General features: G+C 42.8%; 3 protein-coding genes across 3 annotated transcripts; 1 reads left to right on the top strand and 2 right to left on the bottom strand.

The window, feature by feature from the left end:
• Nucleotides 1-91: 91 nt before the first annotated feature.
• Nucleotides 92-1,731, top strand: EDB93DRAFT_1258552 (uncharacterized protein; the record flags this gene model as incomplete). The annotated part of the gene is made up of 7 exons (XM_041454135.1): nucleotides 92-146; nucleotides 193-512; nucleotides 567-612; nucleotides 674-882; nucleotides 931-1,120; nucleotides 1,172-1,240; nucleotides 1,295-1,731. 7 exons carry the CDS (start codon nucleotides 92-94, stop codon nucleotides 1,729-1,731), a joined length of 1,326 nt encoding a protein of 441 aa, XP_041300578.1.
• A 3,105-nt stretch (nucleotides 1,732-4,836) lies between these two features.
• On the bottom strand, nucleotides 4,837-6,117 carry EDB93DRAFT_1244140 (uncharacterized protein; the record flags this gene model as incomplete). Its single annotated transcript, XM_041452201.1, has 9 exons — nucleotides 4,837-4,923; nucleotides 4,998-5,147; nucleotides 5,197-5,213; nucleotides 5,234-5,322; nucleotides 5,363-5,512; nucleotides 5,561-5,643; nucleotides 5,670-5,778; nucleotides 5,836-5,889; nucleotides 6,071-6,117. 9 exons carry the CDS (start codon nucleotides 6,115-6,117, stop codon nucleotides 4,837-4,839), a joined length of 786 nt encoding a protein of 261 aa, XP_041300577.1.
• Nucleotides 6,118-9,117: 3,000 nt separating this feature from the next.
• EDB93DRAFT_1110428 (uncharacterized protein) lies at nucleotides 9,118-9,632 on the bottom strand (the record flags this gene model as incomplete). The annotated part of the gene is made up of 2 exons (XM_041448038.1): nucleotides 9,118-9,531; nucleotides 9,585-9,632. The coding sequence occupies 2 exons, from the start codon at nucleotides 9,630-9,632 to the stop codon at nucleotides 9,118-9,120; spliced, it is 462 nt and encodes a 153-aa protein (XP_041300576.1).
• Nucleotides 9,633-11,806: the final 2,174 nt, after the last annotated feature.

Below are 11,806 nucleotides of genomic sequence, written 5' to 3'. Positions count from 1 at the left end.
CTACCCGCTGGACACGAAGACGCGTCCCGTGCTGACAACACATATCAACAAGCCACTCTACCCGCTGGACACGAAGTGTCAGACGCGTCCCATGCCATCAACACGTCACTCTGCCTGCTGGACACAAAGTGGAGAATTTGAATGGTGTGGGCCTCCATCGCATCACTTCAGATTACTAATGCATCATTTCAGACCACTCAAGACAGCAAGACAACAACGAGGGGGCACTACTCAATTTTCATGTGGAGACTGGCACATCAGAAGTCCCTGTTGATGCGAACAACTCATCATTGGCTGCTAGGAATCCAAATTGGCCTGTTTTGATGTCCCAAGCCCCACTTAACGCTGCACAGAAGGCACAAGCCAATGCACGAAGAGCATCACAAAAAATTTCGGCTGCACAATGCAAGGAGACTGAAGATGCGCTCACCGGTGCCATCCAACAGCTACTTGCAGAACAAAATGCCAGTATCGAGGCCATCACATCCAAACATGGTGTCACTCAAGACAAGGTGAAGAAACTTATGGGAGGTGAAAGGTACTACAAAGAGAGCTGAAACGCGCAGCTTGCCAATGCATTGATACATGCAAAAGCACAAGAGGTCAATGCAGGTCAGTCTTGTGCCTTGAGGTGTTGGCATGTATGATATTAACCTGCTTATTGAAACAATAGATCTTCCTCGTGGCACCAAGTATTCACTTGATGAGATTCGAGAAATGGTCAAGGCGGACGAGAGTATGCAAAACCTAGTTCACGAGGAGCAGCAAGAATATATCAACAAACTCACTGAACGCTGTGCCCTCCAGAACATGAGTATTCGCGCAACGAACACTGCAGCAGCCCGAGACGTTCAGTCAACATTAGATAACGTCTTCAAGATGGTGGGTTCAACGCAGCACCTTGTTTAATGTTAGTTAACAGATTTATAGCTTGATGGTCTCGCCCTTCGAACGGGAATCTACACCTGCCTCTTCGCCTCCCGTGGACATGTGTATGATACTGCACAAGCAATGTGGTTTGGAACAGATAATGTCATGGACTTCTGGGAGGATGTCCTTCAAACAAAGGCTGACAAAATCGCACGGAAACTGGAACAATGGGCATGTATGGCAGGTCGAAGTATGTTTTTTTCCCGTTCTTTCCTTTGCTTTATATATTCTAATTCACTAGACATCGATGAACACGAGACGGTACAGAATATGCAACGTGTTTGTACGCGACTCCTCAATTCTGGGCTAAGTACATTGCTTTCCTCTGTCACACCAGAACAATTACTAACTACTGCAAATTTAGGGACTATAGCTAAGCGGCGCAACATCCGCATCAACTATACAAACTTCGATACTGCCATGAAGGAGAAACTTGCAATCAATCTCAAGGGCTGGCCTGAGGGTGTGCCGTTCCAGTCCCCCACCAGTATAAACAACCTCAAGGCCCTATTGAAGGTCCGTGATGCACTGAAGGATGGATCGTGCCACTTGGTTTGTATGTCCCCATGTCAAAGGGAGGAGTATGCTGCCCAACTCACAGCGCACCGAAAGAAAGGAGAAGTCATTGGCAAGCTGCACAAGAAGCGTGCTGATGCTGGTGTGCCACGCAAGTGCAAGGGAAAGGAGAATGCACCTCTGAGGAATCAAGCACGAGCTTCAGGGTCGTCTACACAGGCTCCAAAAAGCGTAGAATATATAGACACAAGTGATGAGGAGGACACAAGTGACGACGAGGTTTAGTTGTTTATTTCATGTTAATGTAGCACACATAAGGCCCTCATTTGACCCAATACTAGTTTATAAGTTCAGTTTCTACCTGTAAAAAAATATCCAGCCCCAATTGATGGATGTAGTGGCGAGATACTCGAGCTCGCTGTGCCAGACAGCGAGCTTGGCGGTGACGTGGCTCTTTGACTGCCGGCGGTATTTCCATTAATGAACAGCATATCCTAAAATAGCTCACAGGCACACCGGGAGTAGGTTGCCAAAGTTGCTGACGCTCTACACTACCTCCCTACACTAGCAGTAAGTATTTGCTACACTCAAAGGCTTTGAATTATCGAGTAATTATTCATTTGGGTGGGTACAGCTAAAAACCAGTCGAATAAGACCTGCCATCAGGCCCAGCTGTCATGTCTAATTAGATCAGGTATGTGGGAACATCAGGTGGTTGCGACCGTGTGAATATTCCTTCAATCCCGCCCATCACTCGCCCGCTACCCACCGGCTGTCACAATCTCCTGGAATGCTGCTTATATGCCCACCTGCCATCGCTGGAGGTGGTGCCAATGGCATCCTCCATTTAGACGCCGCTTCAACCATCTTGGAGCTGCTAGCTGATGTCCATGATGGCCCGTGCACATTGATTCGAATGCAGTTTGGCAAAGATTTAGCTAGCTTTATTTAATGTATAATATTGAAAATATATATCACAATTGTAGATCACATGATAAAGGAATAGATAGGCAGCCTACACTGGTGGGATCTCCCTAAGCTATAATACTGTTAGGCCTATGGTACAAAGTTGCAATCTACTAGCACACTGGTGTGCTATTACATCAGTAAAACCTCGACTTACTTAATCAGACTTTTTTGAACTTTTCACATCTTTTCTGCCTTTTTTCAATTGTTTTTCTTAATTCACTGCCTGATCCAAATTCATGTGTTCCAATATGTTTTATAAACATAAGAGACATGTTTAGAAACATAAAAAAAGAAAGTTGTCACCAGTAAGTGGCACAGAGTGCTGATTATTTTCATTTATTTTCATTTTCAAATCCTCTCCTGAAGTGGTAATCTTTCCAAATTGTGAATTCCTATCATTGTAATAGTATGGAACAATAATGATAAACTATTCCTGATACTCAAGTTGGGACCAAACAGTGAATTCAGAAAAATAATTGAAAAAAAGGCCACTCATTTTTGAAAAGAAGTGAAAAGATGTGAAAACCATTGGAAAGTCCAAAAAAGGTGGATTAAGTAAGTCAAGGTTTTACTGATGCTAGGAGATGTATCTACTGTTGTATAGCTAGCTTCCAATGACACAATGTATAATCACCAACAATGTGACTGGTAATGATATTGACTTATGATACTCTATAAAGATGCTCGTCATCAACCAAGTATTAGGGCTGCACACTGTCACCGTCATAGACGGTTTGTACGGTGGCCGTCGATGGATACGGTTGCCATACCGGTGGACATGCAAAGGGAGGTCAATAGGTATGGTGTACGGCCAGACCATACACTGTACAAGACATATTCCATACGGCCGTCAACGGTACCTTTACAGCCTCATATACGAAGGTCTCCATGATGATTGTGATGCCAATGATGCAAGTACACAGTCACAAATCAACTCACTGAAGAATGACCTACATGCCCTGTATAAAAAAGACTATGCCACTACATCCATTGCGCAGGACAGTGCATCATCGCTGTCTTCCAGCACAGGCCATCACACAAATGTGTCTGATGGTAGAAATTCTCCCTCAAAGATGAATTTCACGGTGAGGTACAAGAAGCGGTCAAATGTTTTGGTAGATGAATTCGAGGAGTACCTAAAACTTCCGCAAGAGGACTTTGACCTTTGCAACCCCATTCAGTGGTGGGTGGGTCGCCGAGCACAGTTTCCAAACCTCTCTCGACTTGCCCATGATGTCCTTTCAATACCTGGTGAGTACTCACTTCATGTTCCAGGTGTCTGTACTTAGTTCTCTTCTTTGTAGGATCTGCTGTTGCTGTTGAACGAATTTTCTCCGGTGGTCGCGACACAATCTCACTGCGACGTGCAAGTCTCAAGCCTGAGACTATCAAAATGTTGATGCTCGTGAAGGCAAGGCTTTGCTTGGCTCGTTTGGCATTAAATGAGCTTGTTCATAGTTGATTAACATTCCATATGTACCATACATCACCGTATACGTCCGTATAATACTCTGTACCATACCGTCCGCTTGGTCCACCGCCAATACTATGTACGGTAGATGGTAAACCTGTCTACCATACCTCTACCGTATGTGTACAGCTGTCTACTGTATATGGTACGGTGTGCAGCCATACCAAGTATGTCTAGCTTTGGATAGGCAGCTTCCAATTGTAGACATTACCATCAATGTCAGTGTGTTAGAGGATGATATCAGATTACCATGTCATATCAAGATGCTGATGTACTGTCAATTACATCTGATGTTACAGGGGCAGCTGCCGGTGGCGAGGTGTACAATCATTGACAGTATGCCAGGGGATGACATTGAATTATATTAAATTATCATGCCTATTCAAGATGCTGATGTACCATCAATTGTGTCTAGCTTTAGTTTGATGTCAAACACTAGAATTGATGGCAAAGTGTCATGGTTAGATATTGAGTTGTCATTGCTGATCAAGCTGCTCATTTTCTACCAAGGACATCTAGCTTTGAATAGGTAGATCCCAATTGCAGAAGCCACCATCAATGACAATCTTCTGGGGGACGAGCTTAGGTTATCATGATGCTAGTATACTGTCAGATGTATAATCAGTGACAGTGTGCCAGGGCATAGCATTCAATTAGCAAGCCCCTATCAAGGTGAGCAACATTGCAAGGGCAGCTTCTGATGGCAGGAGCTACCAACAACAACACTGTGACACTGAATTATCAAGCCATATCAACATGTTGGTCTTCAACTGAGTACATCTACTATTATGAGGGCTGTTTCCAATGGCAAGAGCTATTACCGATGACACTGATTTGAGCTTTGACAATGAGTTATCTCGCCTCATTGAACTGAGATATTTTGTTCAAATAACTCGACATTGGAAGAGCACATCAAATTATGATACAATACATTTATGAAAATGTAAAAACTAATTGGTATTGGCAGTAGCTTGTTCCTGCAGGGCAGCACATTTTTCCCAAATCTTAGATAGTGCACTGTTTTTGCTGATTGTGCGCTGTGACGAAGAAGAATTTGGAAAAATCCATTTATAACAAGCGTTAACTTAGAAATAGAAGCGAATGAGGTCACAAACCATGTCCACAATGTCATCAAGTCATTCACTTCCTCACTTTCATCAGGATCTTCCAACAAGTCAAGAATACTATGGTAAAAGTTTTCGGAGTCTGTGACTGTGTCGGTATGTGAAAACACGAACAACAAACTCAAAGAAAACCGAACCTGAAGGAAAAGTCAGTAGGGAAAGGTATATGTGATTCAATTTGCGTACCTGCATCGCAACATAAGCTAGGGATCCTGAGTCACACATTTCATGTTGTGCAGGTAAGCGTTGCCAGAGCATGTGGCCTTTGGCTCCTTATCGACCGAGCTTGGAGATGTAAAAACATGTTTGAAACTTTATGAATGTAAATTGTTGGGAGTTTAAAATTGATCACTAGTAAAAGTATCTTACAAAAATGAGTATCTCGCTCCTGAGTAAGCCTTTCCAGGGATCTTCAGGATCATATTCATACCCAGCATACAAGAATACAGGCCACTGGTCCCCATGGACCATAGTTTCACCGCTATTCAGACTCTGCTTGGTTCTAGGTAGTGTTATGATGTTCGGTTAATAACTTGATAGAATTGCTCACTCTGCATGAGACCAGTCAAGGCCTGCTGGGCAAAGCAAGGCACCAGTGATTTCATGGTTGAACCCGCAGTCAGACTTGATTCTCTGTGAGTCAAGAATATCAAACTTACCAATCCTCCTACATGAATGACATCCTCCTCCTTGCCATTCGTCAGGTGATCCAAAAGACTAGGATATGAATCTATTAGTTCCATGAAAACCCTATGATCGTGTTGAACACTATAAATGATAGTAAGCTCAAGTCATGCAAAGCATAATTGTCAAAATTATGCTCACTCCGCTGGATAATCATCAATGAGAGAATCCTGTAATTCTTCTAGTTGGAGTATACTGGCAGTAAGAAGGGCGGGATAGTTACACAGGGCAAAAACAGTTCGACCAAAATGTCAGCTGTGAAGAACAAGAGGGTTTGAAGAAGTCCTGATGAAAGATGTCAGGAAATTGTGAATCATTACTTAAGAACACTGAGGCCTTTTTCTGTGGGCCTGTATAATGTGCTGAAGCACTACACTTGCGCAAAGGATCACCGGAAGGGGGATTATTCTTGTCGCCACTCATGAGTTGAGCTAATTGATTCTGATACAAGACAAGAGGGTTTATATACTCAAATGTCCAATGGCACACAATAAAAAAATATTTGCCATCCGAGTGCCATAGATATTGTAAAGATAAAAAAAATCTATCAGTCATTCGAGCGCCATCAAGAATATAACCAAAAGGAGCCTCACCATCCAAGCACCATAGATTTTGTAAAGAAGAATATACCTTATCATCTTAGAGCCATATATACTGATGACAATATAGCATCTCCTCTCACAGAATAGCTGTCATCGCATGTACATACAAGCCTACAACACTGCATCAACTATTGTAGCAATTGGACCTTGGATGACAGGCTCACCCACTCAGAAGCATTTGTGGCAATCTGTCCACATCAGAAGCCATGTTATACTAAAGTGAGCTTTTCAGCATAGCATGTGGTACCAAATTTAGAGTTATCTTTAGCTTTCAGCTTCCCTCGACACACACAAGAAGCTCAGATGGAGATGAGTTTCACCCAGAGGTCCATTGTGGAACTCAGACAACAGGTACAATTTGTCCATCCAGATATCTGTGCAGCAGGTCTGAAAAATATCGAATAGGTACCAATGAGAGTTCAAAAAGCAAAGTACTAGAATATCAGCTGCACCATATGCAGAAACAGTTAAGGAACACAGAAACTCACATCAAGTTCCTTTCAGAACAGATGAAAACATACAGGTATAGATGGCTAGAAAATTACTATCGCACCAAACAACCTCAAGTGCCATATGCCGGATGGGATTGAGGTGCCTGACCTTGATCAAATTCCAGAAAATGCCCCATCTCCTGATTCCTTTCCAGAATTCTTGGAGCTGGAATCATGAATGCCCATGATGGGAGAGAATGTGGGTGTGAATCTGCAGGTGTATCAGTTTGCAAGGAAAAGGCCTGGTGGAGATTCTAAGTGCAACCAAACACGCTATATCATATACATTTAGGTTTTAGTTAGATTGTGTATTGAATATTTAACGATACACTTACCATGTCTATGTTGAATGGGTGGTGCATTTTTTAGAATATGGCTGATCACAAAAGTAATGTCAACGTTGCAATGTGCTCAGCTTACTATCACACTACTTATATGAACTATGTACTGCATGTAAAGTAAAGTGATGAAAGTAAAGTAACAATAGTCATAGGAGTAAGTAAGACAGGAACTGTCATAAATATATTACACCAATTACACCAAAATGGATGATGGAAGTTAGGAAAAGAGGTAGACTGAATGCAAATACCAAGCTGATATAGTGAATGACTATATTCAAACTCTGCTGTCATTTAGCGCCCTGCTAATATCAAGCAATAGAAAATTTTGGGTGAACTGTATGTACTGGTAAATAATCACTTTGTGAAGGAATCTGTGTGAAGACAACATTGGCTCGAGGACACCATGGATGAAGTACAAGGGGGTGCGAAATAGATGCTACTATACCCATGTGTTTTTCTTCAATTTTGGAAAGTAAGAATTTCGAACCGGTTCTTGACCACCAATGAATGTTGTGAAATCTATCGAGGGAGAAGAGAATCAGCAGTGGGAGTACAGGGAGCTAAACCAAAAACACACTCTAACACTCCAACGAGCTGCCCTTGCATGTATAGTTCACATTGTCCATAGTTGAGAACCCATGAGCGCCGGCCTTGTCTTCCACAGCGCTAAGATAAAAAAATATACCACATTGTCAAGTTAGATGCACTATGCAAGTATCAGGATCAAAATACATGGAAACATGAGAGAAGAACACTGAACCTGATCATGTGGGGGAGATGCATGGCAAAGAACCAGCACAAGACAATGTGATGTGTGGTGACTGCACTGTTGCTTCACTCGCTGTGTGGATGTCAAGAGGGTGCTAGGCGGCTGACATTGAGATGACAACCCCGCCCTGGTTGTGAGCCTGCTTTGGTGATAATGCTGCGTTCGGTAAACCAAGTGCAGAGCAACAAAAAGTAACTGGACATAAAGTATTAGACCACAGCAATAGGAATCATACATGAATGAGTACATACCTTCCTTCATTGTGCTGTAGCAACCTCAACAACACAAGGACCGTAGTGTGATACTTAGTATACCGATACTTTGAATGCACAGAATGATTTCAATATGAATGAACATGATACTAGTACAGTAACCACAACGTGGAATTACAGTATGAGCAGTATATAATTGAATTCTACCAGAAACCAATTAAATACATGTTGATCCTCTCTTGCCCATGTATCAGAAAGCATGGCTAGGGTATGGGTATATAGTTCCAGGTATATGTACTGTAAGATCGTCCCCAAAATATAATTATCATACTGAATATATTCTATTGCATCGGTTCCACCAGACATATCTGGTTGAAATGCAAAGTTGCAGTGGCAGTAGGCATAATACTAATATCCACAGAGCTGTGCTTGATGCTGCACTTTGCTACAGTTCCGATGAGTCCGCGATGAGGCCTGTCCAGAATCAAGCATTCTTGGTTTTTCTTGCATGGAAAGGCGGGACTCAAATAAATGGCAGGAATATGATAGTATTTTGTGATGGCTCCTGTATTGTTTGATGTACAGTAGGCTGCGATGAATCCCTCTGGGGCTGGTCCATTCTTGCCACAAAAAGGGTCAGGACAAGTTGTGGATACAAATTGCTTGGAGAGCGAAGCATCAAATGTTGGTAAAACCTTCAACATTGCATGATACGTGAAAAACTTAGAAGCAAACTCCCTGGTCATCAACCAAGGTAGTGAGCCTGTAATGACATTAGCAGAGATTGTAATGGCTCCATTGAGGACTTACCACTGTTTGAGTTTTTTTTTGATCAATGACGCAAGCTTCATGGTCAATACTGTGAAGTGTCCCTCACTAGCCCTTGAGGTCACCCCCAATAATGAAAACTTCTTGTCCAATATGCTTCTTAAAACAATCCAAGTCAGTGTTCCATATTTTCGCCGCAAATCTGATTGGAACATTGATCTATTACAAGTTAGAGATGTCCTAGTACAAGTTAATGGTACTTGCCAGTGAGTGATCACCATCACAAAGCAAGGTCAGACGAGCATTTGGGAAGTCAACACTTTGCACAACTCCTTTTTCCTCATACTCGGGCCCACGGGCAACAGTAACAATGTCTCCAGGTCTAATGTTATATCCCCTTTCCTTTGTGAATTGAATTGTCTGTGTGGTACTTGTCCGCTGAACTATTGCTATGGGAACTGAGATACTTGACAGTTTGCCGGAGCACTCAGTGTCGTCCATAGTGAAAATATCCCGGAACCAGAGTTTTGTGTCTTTCTTCGACAACCAGTCAACGATGCTTGGGGGGGGGGGTTGAAGTGCTGCTGGATAGGTAGCTGTGATTGTACTGTGTGTTTCAAGAGACTGATCTAAGCAGTATCTTGACACTTTGACCTATACATACCAAGATTTAGACTGTCAAATATTAAATTGCACGACAAAATTACCTGCTCATTTGTAGTATCTTGACAAACTTGAAATGTGTCGCTGTGCATTTTGATAATGTGTCCTTGCAAACCAAAGTAGGAGCTGGCCACCACTCTTACAGTATCGCTGACTCAAAAGACACATTCTACGTCCTGCAGATAAACTTTCATCTCTTTCAGACGTTCATCCAAGCCAGACTGCAAACTCAGGGTCCCAAGGGTATGGTCAGTCAATATCACCTGACCAAGCTCACTGCAAAGAGAACCCTTGATGACCCTGGTCCAATCTCCTACGTGCAGGAACTGCAATGAAAATGCAGCCAGAGATGCTTGAATGAAGGGTGGGTTCCATCCGGAGTCCAGGTGGAGACGAATGTCATCAGTGTGAGGTGATGTGATAAGTTCTAGTCAATTGCGATGAAAGGTTTTCAGAAGGAGACCCATGTAGTAGCTCTTGCCCTTATATTTCCATCTGACTACTCCGTTGTAACGATGGTCGCGGCGCTGGGCTCGGAACCACAGTTTTTCATATTCATGTCAACACCTGAAACATACATGCACATGTCCAACACACTTCTGCACATGTCTGAGCCACTCTGCATTGGACCTTTGGACATCGCATCAGCCAATTGCACTTCATGCGCACTTGTCCATCCCGTGTCCTGTCCTTCCGAACTAGCCTCACTAGGTGCATTGTTATTCCTGAGCACATTTTCTGACATTCGGACCGCATTATTACATGTTCGCAGCACCTTGTGTCTTATTACATAGGACATTGGACCCAACAAATATCGCTACTATCTTCACCTGTAGTATTCCAGATTTCTATGTACTTACCTAAATACTCTGTAGTGACCCGTAGTAATTAATATCCAGTAGTTAGGAGCCATTTCCCGACTCTGTGGATCACCCAGAATATTCTTGTAGTTCTTAGTTGCATTGCAAAATATTACCGTTCATTTACCATCATACTCCGTCACTCGTTATACTTGTGCATACCACTTGCAATCTGACACTTGTTATACAGTTTCTAACCTATTATTGTGAAGTACGAAAGTCTGAAATCTTGGATATTGCACTTTGGCTTCGGACATCATTCACAGCTTTGGACATTTTGTTAATTGCATTACTGATGCATTTATACTACTAATACCAATTAGCAATCCCTTTAGGATCAAACACACTTGCTTGCAAGTATAGCAGCATAGGTCGTGCTGAGATCTACCTAAATATTGTTGTCTAGGTAGTACCATTTCTGCTGAGCCCAGCGGATATTTACTCTTTACACTGTCATCCTGAATGATGTTGGAAACTGTTGTGTTATTTGGGAGGCGGGAACACTCGATCAGCGCTCTAGATCCCTGAGGCATGGGATAGGGGAAGTGGCATGCAACAACAAGTACCACAACAACACCATTCAGTAAGTGCTCAAAGACTTGTGCTACATAGCCCCTGTACTCGCCGCTTTTAATCCTCAACCACGCCAGGTTAGGAATTGCATGCATTTGACTGCTTCACATTCTTCCTCTGCAATGCAAGTATAATCTTTCATGGCAAGATGAAGCGAGGAGGACAGAGATTCTGTGATTGCTTTTGGGCTATCTGCCACCACGTACAGCTGGCCAGCAAGCCAAGCTGAAACAGTGACAGAAAATCCCTTCTTTCAAAGATGTTCAGCGATATATTCTGTGGTAGTTCCTATGATACAGTGAGTGATGTATAACGTGAATAAAATAAAATAAACTACTTTGAACATGCAGCAGATACATCCTGCCTTGTTGAAGGGCTCTGTGGGTACAAGGGTCCCAACGATCTTTAGATGAGATCAAGGAATTGTCTTCGAACCTAGAAGCCATGTTATCAAAGGCTGCAGCCAACCTCTCTTTGGCCAATGGTCCTGGCAAGCATATAGCCTCCAGCGAACACACAGACTGCCACTATCTTCATCTTCCTCATCCTCTTCAGCCTGGTCGGCAATAAACTTGTGTGCAGCCTACATGGACTTAGTTTATAAATACATTAGTCAAAACATTGACTTACTTTAGAAATCTTGTGTGATTTTTGGATGTGTAATCTTGACAAGGCACTGTCCGTCCTTGATGCAGGCATGCACACAGAAGTGTGTTCTGCTGGATCTGGTATATACCTTCTCCACAGTGTTGTCAGGTTCCTTAAGGATTCTGTGTCATCTGTGTCACCAGAGAACAACAGATGTCGGGGTTCCTCCCAGTTGTCTGCGGAGT

Source organism: Suillus bovinus, assembly GCF_016758785.1.
Source record: "Suillus bovinus strain UH-Sbo-P2 chromosome Unknown EDB93scaffold_331, whole genome shotgun sequence".
NCBI classification, from domain to species: Eukaryota; Fungi; Basidiomycota; class Agaricomycetes; order Boletales; family Suillaceae; genus Suillus; species Suillus bovinus.
The sequence above is the reverse complement of the archived record's forward strand: the minus strand, read 5'-3'. Positions and strand labels throughout refer to the sequence as shown.